Source organism: Ciconia boyciana, chromosome 1, assembly GCF_034638445.1.
Source record: "Ciconia boyciana chromosome 1, ASM3463844v1, whole genome shotgun sequence".
In the NCBI taxonomy this organism is placed as follows: Eukaryota; Metazoa; Chordata; class Aves; order Ciconiiformes; family Ciconiidae; genus Ciconia; species Ciconia boyciana.
In genome coordinates, this window is record NC_132934.1 from 75,213,690 (window position 1) to 75,234,685 (window position 20,996).

The window sequence follows — 20,996 nt, forward strand, 5'->3', positions numbered from 1 at the left end:
AACCCTCCTCTTACTTTGAGAGGGAGGAGAAACAAATACCTGACAGAGAACTCTTTTTAATACTAGAGTTAAAATATAAACAATTTCCAAAATACTTGATAAGAAAATGTTGGGAGTTAGAGGTAAACTTGGATCTCTTGCAGATCAGTAAGGCAGAGTGAACCTAAAGACACATGACACCGAAATAGTTACAGAAGGTAGCAGGGCAGATATGGTCTCAATCTGATCTAAAATAACAAAAGTCTTTAAAGATTGGATGGAGTAGAGTTTATTTGGATAGGAAAAACTAATAATCCCCAAATTTGCCTGTTCCTATTTGATTTTCTGCTCTTCGTACTAAGCAAGGTTTTTAAAGTCCTGGAAGGATTTTTATGTGTCATTGGAATACGCAGAGAATGATCACATCAGTATAATACAGGCTTTATGAGAGCACTTGTAGCCAAAGGTCTTTAGCTGGAAAAAGTTGTAAGTTGTGTGGAACCTTGTTCAGCATTTTAAATTGTTTTAAAAAAATCTCTTTTTATCATTCTTGTCTTATCTACTGCAGTTTCAGTGCATTCTGTGCACATTGCTTTATTTTTAATACAATTTAATAAGGGAACTATTTTTGAAGTGTTAAGCATATCATAGGCTGCTAGTTAAGATTCAGGGGTCTGGTTGATGGAATCCTTTTTTAAAATCTAAACTTAGCTGCCAGATATAGATCTTTTGATGACAAAGTTTTTACATCTTTCTGAGACTTCTGACTGGAACAGCAACATGATTTTTATCAATTATTCCTTTTTTCCAGATTGATGATACAGATGCAATGGAAGATGTACATTCTTTACTGACAGATGTTCCACCACCTTCTGGTATAGTTAAAAACACATTTTTCTAATTTATGCTGTAGGCTGCAAAATGACAAAAACCCCCTGTTTTTATTAAAAAGAAAAAAAAAAAGTTCAAGAGTAAGAGTGACAATATTCTTGAATTGTTTAGCTTGTCAGATACACCTGTGGAAAAACAACTCATTAAGCCTTTTATAGGGATTGTTGCTTATTGAAAACTGCAGTAAACACAGTATTTGTGTGGCATTTTGTAGTTCACTGATTCGTACCCTTGTTGCAAATTTGTTGTTACTTCATATAGGTATAACAATTGGATCTTTTCTACTAGTATACCAATTTCTGAAGATTTTTAGACTGAATGGCTAATCTGTAGGTTTCAGGGTCAATGAAGGTAGAAGTATTTGTGGCCATATAATGTGATGCATTGGTGTGGTATTCCATGAATGTTATTTAAAGTGAGCAATTTGTCCTTACATCACTCTGTTCAGCAAGCGTGTTTGTATTTTCCTTGCTTTGTGATTGTGCCATACTGTAAATTTAAGTCTTTATGTTCACTGCATTTGTAGTCTTTGCTGTTAAAAAAAGCAAAGTCCAAAATAATTTGGAATTCTTAAATCACCCACAGCATTTTTATCCAAGTCAGTATTGGTCATTTTCTGTAGAAGGCAGTAAAGTCAAATAATAGAAATAGAGTAGTTTCTAATTTCTTCAGTGTTTTTATAGATGTATTTTAAAAAAGTGTTGCAACTTGCGAACATAAAGCTGATTGAAGTGAATAATTTTCAAAATTCAATCATGAGACTTGAAATTGATGTCTTTTTACTTCAGAGTACGAATACAAGTGTTGGGGCTGCATTGCTGACAATAGAACTTTGTGTCCATTTAGTTGTCTGCATTTAGAAATTATTTAAGAATCCAACATGGGGGAGGTGTACTGAATCGCTCCATGTCTGCTTGCTGATAGGGATCAGACAGGAATGCATACTGCATTAATGTAAGAGTAAGGAAAAAAAAAATAATCCCACAGAATAGTATGCTAACAGTTCATAGTTCAACAGCATCCTGAAAGAAAGTTACTGTCTTTGTAAACAATAGCCTTTGTCAAACTTCTCTGTGCGTTTGGCTGTTTACATTTTGAGCCCATGTGCACTTTAAGTGTTCGTAGAATTTTGCATCAGAATCTGTACCCATATGAGAGCCAGCTTCTTATGCTTGGTTTGTATCAGCCACTAACTTTCTTTGGTTTTTCCTTTTTCTTATATTGGGAAGAACACTGAAGCATGGCTTTGTATTAGTTGTCTTTATGCTATTTGTGGTTGTTTAGATATCTGTCATAGCATCCTTGATGGAACAACTGGATCTGGATAAGAGGCTTATGTAGTTGTCCATTATATGGAAGTTGCTCTCTACATTTGGTCATCTTTGTCCTCCCTCTCTTATTTTTGTGAGTTTCCCTCTGTTTCTTCTGAGCACGTACCTGTTTCCTTCCTAATAATTGGTATCAGTGTTTATCATTTTGAGTGCTGTTGAGCTCAGAACTATCCTTGTCATAGTTACCTGTTATTACCACCAAATCTTTTATTCCTCATCAATTAATCGTTAGGTCCCGCTGCAGTTGATTTTACTACCCTAAAATAAGGCTATCAGCAGTCACCTCATTTTGTCCTCTTTTGCAGATAAGTTACGAATATGTTTGAAGCATACAATCCTGAGGTACAGATGTCTCCCCTGTGAAAACTGAACATTTATTTTGACCCTCTCTTTACAGTCTTATAATAATTGTATTTCCTTCAATGGTACTCCATTCTACCCTTCAGCATATTGGTTTCTTAGAGTCCTTGGTGAAGGATCTTGCCAAATGCTTTTTGTTGTCCAAAGTAGACTGTATCAGTCACATGCCTTTTGTCTGTGTGCTTGTTGACAGCTTGTGAGCCATGACTGTTACTTAGAAAAACGGTATTAGCTCCTCTGCAGTATCTTGTTTTTCTATCTGCCCATGAACTCCATTTTCTGGAATAGCTTCTATGGGCCAGTAATACAGATACCTGTACTAGGCAAATTAATAGGTCCCAGTCACTAAAAGCACCTCACTACCTGAAGATTAAAGAATCCTCTCTTCTGGTAGTGGGCTAATTTTAAGTTAGAGTTCAATGCCAATTAGTCAGCTGTTTCATCTTTTGCCTTTCCTGTTGTTTATATGAATCCTCATTTTTCATTTGCCTATTTGTTCAATATCTCCTTCAGACACTTTTGCTTAAGACAGGTTCTCTGATGGAAAATAAACAAGGGACTGTTTTTCCACTATTGTGGAAAGCTCCACTACTGTGGTGAACATCGATGTAAAAAAAAAAAAGAGGGGGGGGGGGGCAAGTTTTCTGCTATGGTGTTATCATCTCTGCATGTTCTTTCTATATCTTACTTGACTCTTCGACAAGATTCCTGCTTTTGGTGTTCTGAAATAAAATCTATTAATATTTATACCTTCCACAAGCTGCTACACAATTTCTTTTCTAGTTTATTTTGTGCATTTACATAGGCCCTACCAGATTTTTGTGCTCATGTAGTTATATCTTTAGATTTTCTACATTGCCTATTTGCTGTTATAACTCTTCTTACCCTGCTGTTCAGTCATTATACTTTTTTTTGTCTTTTCAAGTCTCTGTTAGTAAATACTACGTATTTGCACTCGGTCTCTAGGTAGTATCTTTAAAGCATCTCTATGCTGTCTGTCAAAGGTTAGCTTTTTAGCTTTTCCTGTCACACCTTTTTAATAAGTTTCCTCATTTGTATGTAGTTTGTGTATTAGAAACTAGGCAGAGCAGCAGTGGATTTTGGGTATTCACCCTTCATACAAGAATGCTTAAGTATATCTTGATCAGAGCTAAAAACTTCTTTGAATGCTTTTCCCTGCTCAGGACGAACTAGTCAGGAGTTTTGTGGTCTCCACAAGGAGCGGTTCTGTGAAGTAGTCAGGGAGCGTGTCTCACCAATTAGTCTTAGCATCAGATGACATGAGTTACCCAGTCTCCATGATGGGGAGCAACTGTCACTGTTGCATTTCATGCCATTGTAGCCTCTCTCATGTTCCTCAACATGATGATATTTCTGGCCTTGCTTTTTGGCGGTTGAAGAAATATTCAGAATAAGAATTCTGTAGTGAATCAGTGTTTTAGAAGTAGTGAGTTCTGTCTTTCCTATCCCTTTTTTCACTGCAGTATGAATAACAGAAAGAATGTGTTTCTTCTGTATGTTACATTGTATTCTTCAGATGCTACATTTGTTTTTTGAATGTTGGTCTTATTTCTGGTATATTATTCAATATTTAGAAACACATGAGGGAAGGTACTTGAAAAACATCAAGTAAGGTCACATATATTTCTTTTAAAATATTTTATATTTCAGTGTGCATCATAGATTTCCCCAAATATTTTCTTTACAGGTTTTTACAGTTGCAACACAGAAATTATGCCTGGTATAAATAACTGGACACCGGAAATTCAAGTAAGGCTATTCAGAGAAAATTAAAACTTTTTTTCTGAGTTGTGTTGAAATATGCTGTAGTAATTTAAATATATATTAGAGATCACTAATTTTGAAAGGCAAATTAAAAGAATACTCTTGTGTTAGAAATAAAAATAGTATTTCGGTAAGAAAAATAGGGTATGAGAACTTGTTTCTTTGTGGTTTTTTTTCAATGCTGTTATGTAACAGAGAACCTGGTACAAAAATTAGAAAACAATTACAGTAAATATGAACTTTAAATTTTAGGGCATTTTTAAGAGCTTGGCTAGATTTTGAAACCTCCTAAAAGAAACAAATTATTGACTGTTTTACTTAGTGTGAGACACTGAATATGATAACATTAATAGGTTAAGATAAATAAGAATTGGGTAAAGCCAATCCGGTGAGTAGAGAAAAATTCCATGTATAATTGTTTAAACATTTTGGTCATGTTTGTACAACACAATTCAGTCTCAGAGAGAGAGAGTTAAAACAGATCTAAGTGAGCTTTTACACCTAATTGGCACAATGCAAGACTGTGCTTTGCAGAGGCACAGCTCAAACCTGAAAACAATATGACTGCACCAGCAGCATACTCTCAAGCTGATGGGATTGCCTGTGTATCTGTATATGACATTTCATTATTGTCTACGTTACTGTATGTAATTAACATACAATTTTCAACAGCAGTTAACAAAATATATATCAGGTAGAATGACTCCTTTATGAAGCAAGTAAAAAGCACATAGAGTATTTAATATATTGCTTAATCACTTGTTTCATATATTCATATACATTAGTTCACAGAAAACTTGCCTTTTGTTTATATGAGCAATAAGCACTCTTACTGTTGCTACAGTTTTTTAATTTTCTTTCCATCCCCCCCCCCCTCATTATTTGCCTTCTTTATGAATTTGTTTTGTTTTTAATATAACATACAGGCATATATTGGAAAAAAAATAAGTGTGTGTGTTTCTAATTCAGATGTTCACAGCAGTAAGAGTATCCAGATTAAGCAACATTAACCTAACAAATCAAACACTTAATAAGAACTTTAATGATCTCTGTGAGAATCTGTTGAAGGTAAGAATCTTGTTTCAAACATTTTTTTGAATTGTTCAAATGGAAGCAAAGTAAAATCAGGCTATACTGAAAATAAGATTTTCTTCATAATTACTTTTCGGAATTAGACTACAAAGTGTCTGTAATTAGTTTGTAAGCTGCTCTAAAGATAGATTCAGCCTTCTTAGTATATTAAGGATTTCCAAAGCTTTTTGAATCGGAATGAGTCCTTTGATTGGTAGTGTACTGTAGAAAGAGAAATATAAAGACTGCTACACAGGAGATTGCATTCTATCCTGACTTTTCACACCTGTAATTCTTCTTCAAGAAATATGATTAGATTATTTCTACTATGAAAAGAGTTTTGGATCTTTAATTTCTCTGAAATAAATGATACATTTTTTACAGTAACACAAATAACATCTTGTCTTCAACAGAGCTTGTATTTTAAACTACGATCTATGGTTCCCTGCTGCCTTTGTCATGTAAATTTTACAGTTGCTCTACCAGAGGATGAATTAGTTCAGGTGAGTAAACTGCTTCTTTTGACTTTCATCATGTAGGCATGCTAGTTTTGGCCTTTAATTAACATTTGCTGCTCAGAGCAAACTAGACTAGGATTTCATTTACTAGTATGTGTGGTGAATTCTGAAGTAAAACTTAAGGCCATAATCTTCGGTGAAGAAAAAGGATGACCTACGGAGTTCACTAGTTTTGGGAATCATGGGACTACATGGCATTTCATAAGTACAGTGCATCTTAATAGTGTTTATCTTTTTAGTTAGATAGCAAATGAAAAGTCCTGAGTAGATATCCATTAAAAGGTGTTACCACATACACTACAAGAATATGGCACACTAGTTTTCTAAGTATGCTGTCATTATAATTGTCTGATTTTTTTTCTTTCAGTTTCAAGATGATGCAATATATTTCATTATTTTTAAATAAAATGTTTTCTTTAGAAGTATAGCATCATTCTTGTCAATTAAACATCTCTCTCTCTCTCACAAATACAATGATAATGAGTTTTTATGATTCTTTTTTATGTTGGTTTACCAAGAAAGAAGGAAAGAACTGATGAACAAAATCATAAATGTGGGACAAACACTGTCATGTCTATGTTCTAACAATGGACCTTAGTATTACCTTTTATGCTCTGCTGTGAAGGGTTTTTAATATGTCTACTTAGATGATTCCTCCCCCCCTCCCCCCTTTTTTCTATGGAAAAAGCTGGCTTTTTTCCAAAATTATTTTTGCAGATTGCCTGAGAGATTGTTACCTAATATGCCATATATTTCTGATTTTCAGATTGCAGTCACAGCTGTTGCAATTACATTTGACAAAAACCAAGCATTACAAGCCAACAAAGCCCCTACAGAAAAATCACAGCAAAGAGGTAAATGTTGTGAGGCATGTAAAGATAAAATATAATCTTTTTTCTTTCCTTTTTTTCCCCCCCCAGTACCTAATGAGTCTACATTTTAATTTCAACTTCATACACACATTTTTAGGGGGAAGCTCTATAAAATTGTAAAGTCGCAACACAGATGTTTTTAGAGTTCATATGTGACCTCCAGCAGGATGACTTATTTATCAAGTATTAGGTATTTGCTTGTACATAACCAACAAACTTAGAGTAACATGAAAAACATGTTTGGTATTTCCTTATTCCATGTACCATCTTTCTTTGAATATTTTACTCTAAAGAATTAGTGTAACAGATGATGACATTTCCATTGTATTTTGAAATGTGGTGTAAGTCATTAGAGAGTACTTGTTCTTCTAAGTAGCAAATTTTGTCCTTACTTCAAGAAGGCAGAAAATAAATTATTCATAATACTTAAAAAAAACCTCCAAAAAACCCTTAAGTAGGTCAGTAATATTTTTGTAGATCAGTGAAGCATATAGCTTTATGGAGGTAATAGAAGAGACTGCTGCAATCTGCGTATGTCATCTTGCTAATGAAGCACCATCTTATGCTAGAAATGTATGTATGCAATCTGGATATGGGAATTTAGACAGAACTTTGAAGATACCCCATTGTGAAGAATGGAATTAGGTAGTAGAACAGAGCCATGTGTTTCTAAAACATTAGTTATACCTTGCTTCTTAACTAGTAACAGTGAATTGTTTGTTTTCTTTTACGTGAAATAAATCACATTACTTTTTACTGTAATGTATAGCTAACTCAGATCCAACTGTAGAATCAAATCTAAAATAGATGAATTGACTTAGTATTTTCAGGAAAAAATATTAAGCAAATCCCGTTCAATAGAACACAGGTTCTGTTCCATTTTGCAGCTGGATTTATTGTCACACATCTAACCGTTCATACATCACTATATGCATATGCTGAAAAAATCTGTTCCAGTCAGACCTAAATTGAATCTGTAGTTCTTATTATTGCTGGCAAATCTTATTTTTGGGTTAATTGTCAATTGGGTATGTTTTCTTTGTTGAAGCATCCACAGACAATGAAGAACAGCTACAATTTCCATTGGAGCTTTGCTCTGATCCCCTTGCTTCTCAACCATTCTCACCAGCTAAAGGTCAGTTAAATGGAAGAATACTGAACTATTGTTTTTTACTGATTTTGAATTCTGCTCTTTCATTGTTGCAGTAGCTTTAAAATATCTGTACTTTCACACGCTTTAAATATTCTTTGCTACCTAAGCATATGTTCACTTCTAAAGTCAAATTTTTTGAGAGTCACTTAAGATGGGCTGGCTGATCGTTCTGTATATATTCTTTTGTAGATTTCCTGTCTAGACAGATTTCTTCTATCTTTTGCATTTAGAGTATTGAAAATGCTGCAAACCACTGGGTGTTGGATGTCATTTGTCTTAAAAAATTATACATTACTTAATAATTAGGCTTGCCTCATACTGTTTTGCTTCTGTAAATGGCCTATATAAAATAACTCTATGTATTGTCAGCCTCAAATAATTAATCTCATAGTTTTCATGGTGGGAAATACTCTATCTAGCAAATACTGGTTGTTCTGTTGAGTAAAATTGTATGCAAATGTTTTTTAAGTGAAAGGAGCCTAAATTTGCATAGTAAACAATTTGTACAGTGCAGCACGTTTTAGCTGTTAAACAGCTGCTATACTTTATCTGAGATAGAGCTGCATTTCAAGAATGGTTGTCACAATTCCTCTATGACTATTAAAAATTATGTCGTCATTCATTGAAGTCAGCTGTCTTTACTTCCTTCTCCATTGTTGGATTATCTGCCCACCAAAATGGCTAGTGATAGGAGATTTAGTATCTGTGAGTTATTGTAAATGTTCTTTTACTAAAATGTTAAAGAGCTGCCTTTTTTGCCCATTACATAAGTTGTATAAAGAGGAGGGTGCCTATCACATTTACTTGTATTTTCAGAGGTCATTTTGATTTCAGCAATAATATTCTTATGCTTTGTGTGTTTTTATTTTTATGCATTTGTGTCTGCTTCACTTTTAATTGGTCACATTATGATACCGTTAACCTTTCATTTTCAAAAAGAGGATCTATCCAGAAATTTCTGACTGGTGTCTTTTTTGCTGTTACTAGACAGTGCTACTTGTGTAATGGGCACTGACCAGTAGAGGGTAGCCTGTTCACATATATCACTTTTCCTGATGTTCTTCACATTCCATATTGTACTCTACATCACTTTAGAGGCTTTCAACTAGATAGTTATTTCATTTGTCATTTCTTCACAAGTAGACTCGAGGTTTCATTGTAGTTGCATTTACTTAGCAGCTTATTTAATATATTGATACATTTTTTACATACTTTTTGGTAAGATTGTTATTTTAAAAATATTTGTATGCAACCTTATACAGTAATGACCTTTAGTAAATGATCATATTATAATTTGCAAGTCGGATTTAGTAAAGTTAATTATTTATACCAATTTATTATGTGCTATCAAAGTACATAGTATATATAGAATATTTTTTTCCTCATATTTTACTCTAAAAATTTCTTTTTATAAGAAGAAAGCTGTTGTCCTGTACTACTTGACTCTGCTCGTATACTATCTGAATGGAATTCCTTTTGTCTTACTAGAAGCCCTGGAGGGTGCAAGTTCCCACACAGGTATTCCTGCTGCTCAGAGAGGTGAGTTTACTTAATTTAGCCATATGCCAGAACAGAATGAGCATTCTTAGGATATTGGTATACTCTTTTTGGATGTGTCTTAATCCAGGAAGTGTTTACTAGTTAACTGAGAATGCATGCTCTGGTGTGGCTTAATGATACCGTAATATTTTTATGTGTTTCTTTAATTACAAAAGTCAGATTTGTTAATAATAACAGTGTCTCTCTGTCAGATATATTGATATCAGTTTATCTGACAGAAAACTAGTTCCCTGAGAGAGAGCTTTTTTGCTTGTCTTAATTTGAAGTTAGCATGTGTTCCTTCCGTTTCTTCACAATAACGAAGAAACGGTGTTTGCAAAACTTTTTTTTTTTTTTAAAGATATGCAAACACCCCTGCAACTAATACCAAAAGTCATAGCAGAAACAACTCTACTTCTCATTGTAATGGTAAATGGCAGGGGGGAGGGAGGGGGTGTGTGTTACTGGAGGGGGGGGGACGTTCGGGGAAGGAGGACAGCATTTTGTAAGGAAAATTCATTTATGTTTAAAACCAAGGTGTTGTTTCAGCTTGTGACTCTTATCCTCATCACCAAAGCTTTTTTTCAGTCTGTAGGTTAGATATTGATAAAGGTAGTTAGGAAGTTTAAATCATGATCAGCAGCTCTTCATGAGGAAAAGAATAGCAATGAAAATTAAACAAGGCTTAAATAAACTTAAAGAAGCCAGAACTTAATACCTAAATTGAGATTTAAAAAAAAAAAAAAATCTAGTATAAGTCGTTAATGACTGTATTTGCATGTTTTTTCAGTGATGAAGTCCCAGTCAGGCAGTTGGTTCACAGCTGGGACATCACCAGAAATCGGTACACTGGTTTGGACAAGTCCAAACCTATACTGTAACTTTTCCTTTAAACAGACCTGGAAAGGGATGTTTGTTCTCTCTCAGACACAGATAATTGCTTCCTCAAAAGGAGCGTTGAGATGAGCAAGAGACATCATCCATATTTTTTTTCTTTGTTTTTTCTTTTGTTTTTCTGTCTGTGTTTTCAGCAACGTCAATTGATTACAGTTCCTTTGCAGACAGATGCAACAGCTGGATAGAGCTCATTAAACTGAAAGCTCAGACCATAAGGCGCGGATCAATTAAGACAAGTAGGCGGCTGTTTCTACCACGTTACGATAATCCGAGACATATCTCTGATTTCCCAGTGGTGAATAGTGGAGTTTCCTGCCCAGCAATAGTATTGCAGATCACTTGTAGAATGAATACCTGAGTGTGAAAACTGCCGACATTGTTAATGTCTTTGTAAGCTAATATAGGGTTTATGAACCAGTATCATAAAAAGCAAACTATAGTATTTCTGTTCGCTAAGTAAAAATTAGTTATCAATAAATGTGTATGCCTACTAATTATATAACATACACTGCATGGATGTAGGTGTATGTATGATCTTGGAAAATTTTTGGTGAGAAACAGGAAGCAATCACCAAGGTGACAGTCAAGGCAATGGTCACTAAATTAGCAAGTGGTGAGTTATTTTTCAGTAGTTCTTTGGCCACAGGTCTGACTATCTTGCTTAAATTAGCAGAGATTAATATCTGTTTTAATGGAAAATGCTGCACTGGGGAAACACAACAACTTTCACACTTCCTATAATTTATTCCTCCAGCAGAATATGTATTTCAAAATGTTGGCACTTTTTTCTTTACCTTCACTTTATAACTGATTGTTGTATGTGCAGCTACTCGCCTCAATGTTTTCCTTTGCAGGAATGCCACTCTTCCAAATAAATTCCATTTCAGCTTTTTGTCTCCTTTTGCATGCATTGCATGATAATTTCCTTTCTCACGTGATATGGCTGAGCATCACAGGCAGCTGAATGTTGTCACCAAGCTATTTGGAAACCATAAAGAAGAGTTTTTGTGTTTTGAGATATAGTAATTGATCTTACTTGATAGTTACTGTCTCTTCTTTTTTCCCATATTTTTAGCCGCTTCACTTGATAAAGCAAGTCCATTGACTGAGGGATACTTACGGCACCGTTCTGTTCCATCATGCACCAATTCTACTGTCTCAGTTGTTAAGATGACACCTCTTTCTTTTCTGCCTGGGGCAAAAATAACCAAATATCTTGGGATAATCAACATGTTTTTTATACGAGAAACCACTTCTTTGCGTGAGGTGAGCTGTATATCAGGGATTGGCACTTTTTGTTAATTATAATAATCAAAGGTAAATACCTGAAGAGGTTTGAATTGAGGTATGGCACAGCAAGGGAATAGAGTTTTTGTCACTTGAGGGTAGGTGCTGAATGGGGAGTAAGTTGCATTGCACTGCTCTTGTCATAGAGCATATAGAGCTGCTTTGTGTTTGGCAATGTTAGGAAGGGGTTACTTAACCACTGACATTGTTGAATTTGGATATAACACTAAACCAATGAATTCTTAAACAGAACGATGTGGAAAAAATAGGTCTTTGACCAACAATGGTAGTTGGGATCATTTGAACCCAAAACTGAGATTAATGTAAATGAAAAAAAAAAAAAAATTTTCCTTTCTTCTCTCATTTAGCAATGATCAACTTTCACAGTCTATTTGGATTTTAGAATTCTTCGGTTAATGTAAGGTTTCCCATATCATATATAACTATTATGCTGATTTTTAATATTACATTCTGTCCATTCTCAGTAACATAGCTCTGTGTGATTAACATCTAAAAAGCATGCCATAGAGTATATAACCACACAAGTGGCTTACGGGGTGTAGCTAGTGATGTTCAAACAATGAACTCCAGTCTGGATCTGGACAACAGATACTCCTCTGAGCATGCAAAAATCCAAGACTTGTTCCTTATCATTTTAATGTCCTTTTGGGAAGTAGCTGCATCCTTCTGCTACAATTTCTGGCCACAGAAATAGAATGCACCTCTTGCCTGGTTTGTCAGTGCCGGAGGGTATGCTGTTTCTTGCTAATTACACATTGATAAAATTACATAGCAGAAGTTAATAAAAATGATCAGCCTTCATAAAAATGAGTTGCAAGCTCTCTAGAGAAAGTTTGATCAGACAAACATCTTGTTTGGATCTTGCAAGTTATGGCCCCTTTTAACTTGAGAAATCTAAGCGAAAAGGACAGCATTTTCAAAAGGGTGTATATGGTATGACCAGGGAAATGGTTACATGACATTTCTGTGCTTAACTGCAGCTTCTGTAGATCCAAATTAAATAGTTGATAAGCAAGCTTTGATAACTGTGATAGCAGATCTCAGCAGAGGTAGGTTGCTCAAGTATTTGATCCAACTCCTCCATGAAGTTGGGATGGTTGTACAGTTTCTGTGATACTGTCAGTGTGCTATTTCCAGCACTCAGGGCAGCTAATTTAAATCTATTTCAGCTGCATAGGCTGAGTGACAAACCAGTTTTAATACTAGTTGCACACTATTGCCCTGAGGCTGTTAGAGAGTCAAAACAGAGTAGTAATTATATCCAACTCAAGCAATGTGTTTCAGATTCTACAGAAAATAATTAGCAGCATTTGTGTTTTTGTATTGCTTATGGTAGTTTACAGAATATTGAAGCCCTATGAACACTTTCATAAGCTGAAGTATATATCAAAAAATAATAATTTTAAGTCCAGTTTATCCATTGCTCTTAGGTTTTGCCATTTACAGGTGGATATTTATAATCTTTTGTTATCCGTTGTCATCAAACTTGTATTAGGTTTATAATATTACAGATTTTTTTTTTTCCCCCCATCAGTTCCTGTAACTATTAAAACACTTGGACAAAATCAAAATTTCATGAGGAATGACAAACTTGTATTGAAACTTTGATTTCTGGCTGCAGTTGACTTCATTCATGCTTTATGCTTGGATTGGTGAAATTATATTTGCCTTTGTTTGTCAGTTTTCATCCGCAAGATATATTTCCTTATGTCTTTATGAGTCTGTTCAGGGTAGATTATACTTTTTCCAGTAGATATGAGGGCAGTCTGTATTTGTTGAAGTTCAGCTTAGTTAACCTCTTTTTCTACCTACCTCTTTCATTTTCTCCAGTGGCACACACACGTGAGAAGTCTAGCGGTCTTGCCTTTCACTTTCATTTTGAAATGTTATAGATATTTTGAACCAATATTGAGCTCTACTTCATCAGTTTCTTTCCTTAGTTTTTTCTGTGGATTTTTTTTTTGTTAGTTGCCTGGTTTTTGTGTGTTGGGTTTCCCCCCCCTCAGTGTAGTTGCTCACACTCTTTCATAAGGATTGTCTAGAAAAAAAAACATACTTCATTGTTTTCCTTCTCCTCCTTTCACAGCAATTTAAATTATTCAGCTTGGCACCAAAGAAGTAAAAATCCTCCACAAGCACCATCAAGTCAAAAAACTTCACTAAACGGGATGGCCAGAAGTTCTTTTGGGCTTCAAGGGAAAAAAAAAAGCTTGAATAGCTTGCTTGTCAAATCTCTGCTCTATCCCTTGCTGACTTGGTATTTGGAGGGATCATTTCTTTAGTGAATGTTGAGAGCTAATGACAGTCATTAGCATGCATGAAGTTGCAGTGACCAAAGGTAATGGCCACTCCTTACCAGTAATATCCAAGAAGTCTAAATCTCTTTCAGTCTTTGGTAGAAATTATTCTTTATCTACTTCCCAGTTATCAAAAAAAAAAAGGGCAGTATCCTTCCTGATGAAAGAAAAAAGTAATTATTCGACTGTCATTGGAATATTGAATGTTCCTGCAGAGGTGTAGGAATGTCTGAAAAGTATGAGTATATGTAATATACTGACTGCAAAGAATACCAGTCACAAATGAATAACCTACTTGTGATTCTTTTCCTCAAACAGTAAGTTCCATTGGTCTGATTTTTAACTGTGACTCATTAAACAGTGAATAGCTTTTAAGTGCTGTACAATATACCATTTAGGATTCACTGAAATATTCAGCTGATAAAAATGTAAGAAAAGTATTCAGCATCTTGTAGCTATACCTAACATAAAATGTAATTTTTTATTATTATTTTTTTTTTTTTACATTTCAGGAGGGTGGTGTCAGTGGTTTTCTCCATGCTTTTATTGCTGAAGTGTTTGCAATGGTGAGAGCTCATGTTGCAGCTTTAGGAGGGAATGCAGTTGTCTCATATATAATGAAGCAGTGTGTTTTCATGGAGAATCCAAACAAAAATCAGGTAACTTATGATATGAAATAACAGTGCTATTGTGATTAGTATGACACAAATACACATTTTATATATTTAAAAAAAACAGCAACCCTGTAGAGCCATGTCTGCATAACACTTCTGGATCTCTTATCATAACATTTGTTTAAAGAAGCCAGGAGTATTCTTGAACACCTGAGTTAACACAAAATTACAAATATGCTTCCTAAATACCCAAATGGGTAAAAATGCTGAGTTCACTAGAATGAAGTAAATTGCAGGGAACAGTTGAACAGTAGTGCTGAACTTACTTAGCTTTTCTGATGTTGCAAGGTTAGGGTTTTCATCCTAACTTCACGTAAAAATACCTGGAATTGCTGATACAAAATGCTCCATTTTGGACATAAAGGGACAAAACTTGATTAGTAAAGACAACAGTGGAATATGGTGGTTTTGGTACATGAAGTATGTTCAAAACAGTAGTGAAAGCGAGTACAGCTACCCAGATATTTAATTTGTGGTGGTCTTACAAGGATCTGTCTACATGTTTGATAACACACAAGTGAGTGGATATAAAAGGAAATATGGCAGACATTGCCTCACTAATAAATTCTAATAATTCGTCCTTCTGTGATCTCTGTCAACTTTTCTATTATCTGTGTAGTTATATCTAGCTGATATAAGTAAACATAAAATATATTATTATTTGGTGTTTGGTAACTGCATATTGTCGTCTTTTTTTTTTTCAGGCTCAGTGTTTAATAAATGTCAGTGGTGATGCAGTCATTTTTGTACGTGAATCTGAGTTAGAAATGTTACCAGTACAACCTTCTACGGTTGTTTCTCAACCCACAAGTTCTGGAGGAGATGTCACAACGTGAAGACAGAAAAAGTGAAATAGTCTCTGCCAAATACAAAGATTATTTAAAATATGGGAATGTTTAGGTTTGCATCTTCAAAATCAGTATCTCCCCATAACGTTAATAGCCAAAATCCGAGACAATCACTATACTTTGTCCTTTAACTTTATGTAATAGTCAGGGCAGCATATTGGTGGGTATGCTCTGATTCTTTTGTTATAATTAAAGGCCCCTGTGAAACCTAGACAGTAGGTGAAGCACTGATATGAGAGTATGGATTAAAATAGTAGCCATCACATGGAACTGAAAGTCAACAAAAATTCTGTTGCATTTTTCAGCTGTTCAACAAGGACCATGATAAGTTGTAATTCAGAACCATTTCTGAGTTCGCATATTGTATTAGCTGATTCTCAGCTCGGTTTAAAAAATAAAAGAGGGGTCAGGGTGGGTGGGAGATAACTGAGAAGCCTGTATTAGCAAACTTTGCTGAAGGAGCAAGAGGTTTGTGCTCAGGCTAAGAAAATGTGGGCTGAAGGCTGAACTTATTTTATAGCACAGAGCATGAAGAGGAAGAAGCAGCGTCAAAAAGTCACAGTGTGAATTTCTGCACACTAAAAATATTTTTCAACTGTTTGTGAACTGCTGATTTATTTTTTTAAAATTATTACTATACAGCATATGTTTTGGGTGGCTGTTTCGGGGGCTTTGGTTTTTTTTGTTGTTTGTTTTTGTTTTTAAAAAGGTGTCAGACCATGATGCTGTGTTCCTAGTCATCCCTATGGTTAAAAAGAAAACAAAGCCAAAAAGTTCCAAAGTGTGTTTGGTGCTATTATAAGATGTTCACTTCAATATTGACAAAACAGATCTCTTTTTAATATAAGATTCTGTGAAAGAATTGTCCTGAGGGTTATTTTCTTAAGGCATGATCTCTTGCAAAGATGACATAAACAGTCCTCCAAAAGTCAGTAATACAGAGGTATACTCCAGCCTCCTTTCCGTTTAACAAGTTGGAAATGACTGGCTAATTAGAGATTGATGTATATTTGTGACGCTGATTTCCGCAAGTTGGTTTTGTTTGGGTTTTTTCATTTGTTTGTTTCCCCAGTACAGTAGCTGGGAAATGAGGGTACTGCAAAGAAAGGAAATTTGTCATTTCCAGTAAATATCTGAAAGGCGGTGATATTTTAATGTAAAAAATGCCAACCTTGATCTGAAGATGCATTCTTAATTCTGACAATACTATACGTGGAACTTGAACAAACATGTAAACTTGAATGTAAATATTCTGCTTAGTGTTGAAATTAAGCAATGGCATGATTATTTGTTTAATTATTTCATTGTAAATGAGCATGAAAATCATTCTTGCACAATAAATTTCTGTATAAAACTTACTGCCTTTTTATATGTGTAATAGTTAAATGTGTACGCTGGATACATATTAAAGATGTCCCACCCCCGTTCTCCTCCAAAAAAGAGGAACATTTTTTGTATAGAATATTACAACCCGATTATTTAAAATTTGGGGAGTTAATTATATTTAAAGTGTTTGAATTGGGTGCTTACCAGAACACTTTACTCATACAGTTAATTGTCTTTCTAAATTCTGTAGCTGTTACAACCAAAGCTGCCATAAATTAAGTCGTCTGTAAATAGTTGCAGCTCTCTTGATTATTTTGCAAGGCAAATCTTGTTCCCTTTGAAGCTGATGGCAGAATATTAATAACTTCAGAAGGTCTTGGATCTGGCACAAGAAGTTCTTTTCAGAGTAAGTATTCAGCATGGAAATATTCTCTGAAGTAGCACATTAAAGTAGCTGTTCTTGATATTTTTTTTTTATTTTTTTGTTTTGGGTTTTTTTGGTAGCTTCTGTGGAAGTATTAATTCTATCTTTTCATTTCTAGCTGTTTAAAAGGTCACAGTTTCTTCTAGTGTGTTCATTAGACGTAGAGGAAGAGCTTTCTCATTTGGAAATTTTTAATTCTTCTCTAATTATTATTCCGGAAATGACAAACATGTTTTTTTAACTGTTACTAACTGGGATCTAGCTTTTCCTAATTGGTCCAGCTGGATAAATTTAACCTGTAGGAAGTTGTACATTTAAATTGCTCTGTTATTTTCTTCTTTCCAGTATAAAAAAAGGGGTAAGTGTGTGCAAATCCATTGTCATTTGGAACATCATACCTCATACATTTCTCAGAGGCAAAAAAAGGATCGTATAAACATAAGACAAACTTCAGGGAATTATTAGAGTATGTAAGGAAAGGAAAACTAAAACATGAGTTAAAAATGTAAATCATTAGTGCACAAAACATCTCTTGAAGAGCTGTGTGCCTACAAATTAAGTTGATTTATGTTCTTTGCTGGGTTCAGAATGGCTAAAAATCATACAAAGGCACCTCATTAGTTAATGACTTTGACCCCTGTAGTCATGACATAGTAACAGACAGTTTTGATTGTTGGAGAGTTATTGAGGTTTCTGCTGAAATGGGCACAGTTCATGCAAGATACCCTGCTTTTTACTTGAATGGGACTTTGAAATGTGGGGAGACAAACGGTGTCATTTGAGATTATTTGTGGCTCAAACAAACATTGCTTTGTCAGGAATTTATCTCTACTCTGAGAATAGCCGTTTGGGGGTGGGAGCTAATGCAACTTGCTTGTAGTGCTTTTGGCTGGGATGCAGTTAATTTTCTTCATAGCAGTACGGTACTGTGCTTTGGATTTGTGACCAACGTTAACGCGGGATGTTTTAGTTACCGCTGAACAGTACTTGCACAGTGTCAAGCCTTTCTGTCTGTCACGCTGCCCTCTCCCCAGTGGGTATGTTGAGGGTGGACAAGGGGCTGGGAGGGAAGGCAGCCGGGACAGCTGACCGAGACTGGCCTGGGGGCTGTCCCACACCGTACAACGCCATGCTCAGCAGTAAACCTAGGGGGTTGTTTGCCACGGGTTGTGGTTGCTTGGGCACTGGCATTGGTCAGCTGGTGGTGAGCAATTGCTTTTTGCATCACTTGTTTGTCCCTTTTTCTCTTGGTAAACTGCCTATCTCAACCCATGAGTTTTCTCACTTTTGCCCTTCTGATTCTCCTCCCCATCCCGCTGGGAGGGAAGGCGTGAGTGAGCAGCTGTGTGGTGTCTGTCTGTCTGCCGGGGCTAACCCACAGCATTGCTGCTTTCTCTTGACTTGAGGAATCCCAATGACGGGACAGAGTGAAAGCACCCCTGCTCCTGTCTGCAGCCCTCAGAAGAACCGCTAAGCATGGGTTTAAAACCTTCACATCAATATTGTGAACAAATGGGGTGGTATCGCCCTTCGTTACAAAGGAGTGGTAGCATCCGCTGTAAAAGACCGCTTCTCCAGGCCCTGCTGTACTTGCAGCAGTGAAGCTAGATCTGTGTCAGGCCTTCAGGTGACTGGGGAGCAATCAGGGCCTGAACAACTGTCCCCTCCTCCGGAGAACAGCCACAGACTAAGAAAGAGCATCTGCAGGTGATGCTGCTGCTTGCTGATTCTTTCCACAGCTTTCTCCAACCATCACGATTTTAAGAGATGCATAGTGCTTGCTAAGTCAGCCAACTCAAGCTTGAAGGTAGGCAGGAATTAACTTGGAGGGAGATGTTGGCTTCATGTTGGAGTCCCAGCCAGCTCGGTGCTTTAGGAATGTATCTTCTGCAATAACATCCCACTTTTTTTTTCCTTTCTTTCTTTTTTCAACTAGGAGCTTGCTTTCAGAGCTGGTTGAGAAGTCCTCAGCTTGCATTTGTTTTCCTTGTTAACCTTCTAGTTTGTGAAGGTGCTCTGATATGCACATGTGAAAGGTGCTAAGTGAGAGCAAATGTTAACTGTGGCTCTTCCCCCCACCCCCAAAGTGGAATCAAATATTTCTTCTTGGTGTTTTGTTGAAATTAGAATTTCCTTGGAAATGAAACCTGAGGGGCTGGTTCACTTTTGTCAGACTGAAAGACAGCCCTGTACCTATCTCACTAGCAAAAAAACCCATGAAAATAGAAGCAAGACAGATGCAGGGGATTACAAACAGTGAGATGCCAGTGATTGTGAAGTTTTTGGAGAGCTCTCAGTTCCATTTCGGTGTTCAGATAAAGATAGACGGAAGCTTTGATGACTGATCTGAGTGAGTAACAGAGTTTTCTTGGCAAGCATGTTATGAACAACTGTTCTGCTGCAGCATCTGCAGATCTTCTGTTGAGCCTTGGGCTGCAAGGCAAGAAAAGTTTTCTTGCCATGCAGTTATTTGTAGTTTTGGTGGATAGCAGAAAGCTCAGTTTTGACTACTCTACAAAGCAGAAACGAAGCAAAAAAGGATGAAGTGACTTGCCCTGACTGCAGAAAAGTGCCAGGCCCTGGGAGCACTAACAGGTCTTACAGTCCCTGCCTGGCCTCATCCACCCATGGCCAGGACCCCATTTCAGCTGCTGGGGCCGTCAGCCCCTGCCTCAGAGATGCCACAGCAGGGCTGATCTCCAGCTCCCCACAGCCCTGCCTGCCTGGCCATGGGCACTGCTGAGCTGGGGCAGCCCCTGGTGCCCCCCAGCTGCCCTGCTCCCTGCCACCCCAGGGAGCCCCCATCCCTCCTGGGGGCCTGGGCAGCAGCGTGACACAGCGGTAAGAACGGGGTTTCGAGATGTAGGCTGACACAGTAGCTTAAATATTGAAACATCATTCATTTTTAAACTTGCGTAACTTACAGTAGTCGTGACAAGTCTGACATGCTGAAGGTTTCAGGTGGCAGAAAGGACTCCGTCTTTCTGGGCCTCTTTCTTCCATGCTGTCGTGATTTAGCCTCAGTTGGCAACCAAGGACCACACAGCTGCTTGCTCACCCTCCCCAACCCCCGCCAGGGGGATGGAGGAGAGAATCTGAAGAGCAAAAGTAAGAAAACTCATGGGTTGACATAAGAACAGTTTAATAATTGAAATAATAATAATAAATTGTAATTAAAAGGAAAACAATGGGGGGGAACAAAACCCAAGTGATGCAACTGCTCACCACCTGCTGATCGATACCCAGCCTGTCCCCGAGCAGCGATCGCTGCCCCCCGGCCAACTCCCCCCAGTTTATATACTGAGCATGAAGCCATATGGTAGGGAAGAGCCCTTTGGCCAGTTTGGCCGAGCCCCCTCCCAGCTTCTTGTGCACCTGGCAGAGCATGGGAAGCTGAAAAGTCCTTGACCAGTGTAAGCACTACTTAGCAACAGCTAGAGCATCAGTGTGTTAGCAATGTTATTCTCAAGCTAAATCCAAAACACAGCACTATAGCAGCTACTAGGAAGAAAATTAACTCTATCCCAGCTGAAACCAGGACAGTATCCACCCCTTATTCTATACCATCTACATCATGCCCAGGTCCTACCCTTTCCAATACATGGCAGTTAATCACCACCACTGCACTGTCTTTTGATATATACACAGATATAATTCCCTTAGTCTATGGGTTATCCCTCTAAAATGTCCGTTTGGTTCATTTAGTCCATGACTTCGGGTTCC

At 36.6% G+C, this 20,996-nt stretch overlaps 1 protein-coding gene across 13 annotated transcripts in view; it reads left to right on the forward strand.

Moving 5' to 3' along the window:
• Positions 1 to 16,875, forward strand: part of C2CD5 (C2 calcium dependent domain containing 5) — a 70,416-nt gene extending 53,541 nt beyond the window's left edge. For 3 of the 13 annotated variants that reach the window (XM_072875084.1, XM_072874998.1, XM_072875042.1), the window contains 11 exons: positions 791 to 854; positions 4,270 to 4,331; positions 5,316 to 5,414; positions 5,831 to 5,920; positions 6,702 to 6,789; positions 7,856 to 7,942; positions 9,449 to 9,499; positions 10,531 to 10,632; positions 11,472 to 11,662; positions 14,514 to 14,660; positions 15,380 to 16,875. In XM_072875084.1, coding sequence (XP_072731185.1) covers positions 791 to 854; positions 4,270 to 4,331; positions 5,316 to 5,414; positions 5,831 to 5,920; positions 6,702 to 6,789; positions 7,856 to 7,942; positions 9,449 to 9,499; positions 10,531 to 10,632; positions 11,472 to 11,662; positions 14,514 to 14,660; positions 15,380 to 15,511 — 1,113 coding nt within the window. In that variant the 3' untranslated portion in view covers positions 15,512 to 16,875. Of the gene's footprint in view, positions 1 to 790; positions 855 to 4,269; positions 4,332 to 5,315; positions 5,415 to 5,830; positions 5,921 to 6,701; positions 6,790 to 7,855; positions 7,943 to 9,448; positions 9,500 to 10,289; positions 10,344 to 10,530; positions 10,633 to 10,918; positions 11,010 to 11,471; positions 11,663 to 14,513; positions 14,661 to 15,379 lie in introns of those variants that run through there. The other 10 variants (XM_072875033.1, XM_072875015.1, XM_072875006.1 and 7 more) reach the window with 7 other exon arrangements.
• Positions 16,876 to 20,996: the final 4,121 nt, after the last annotated feature.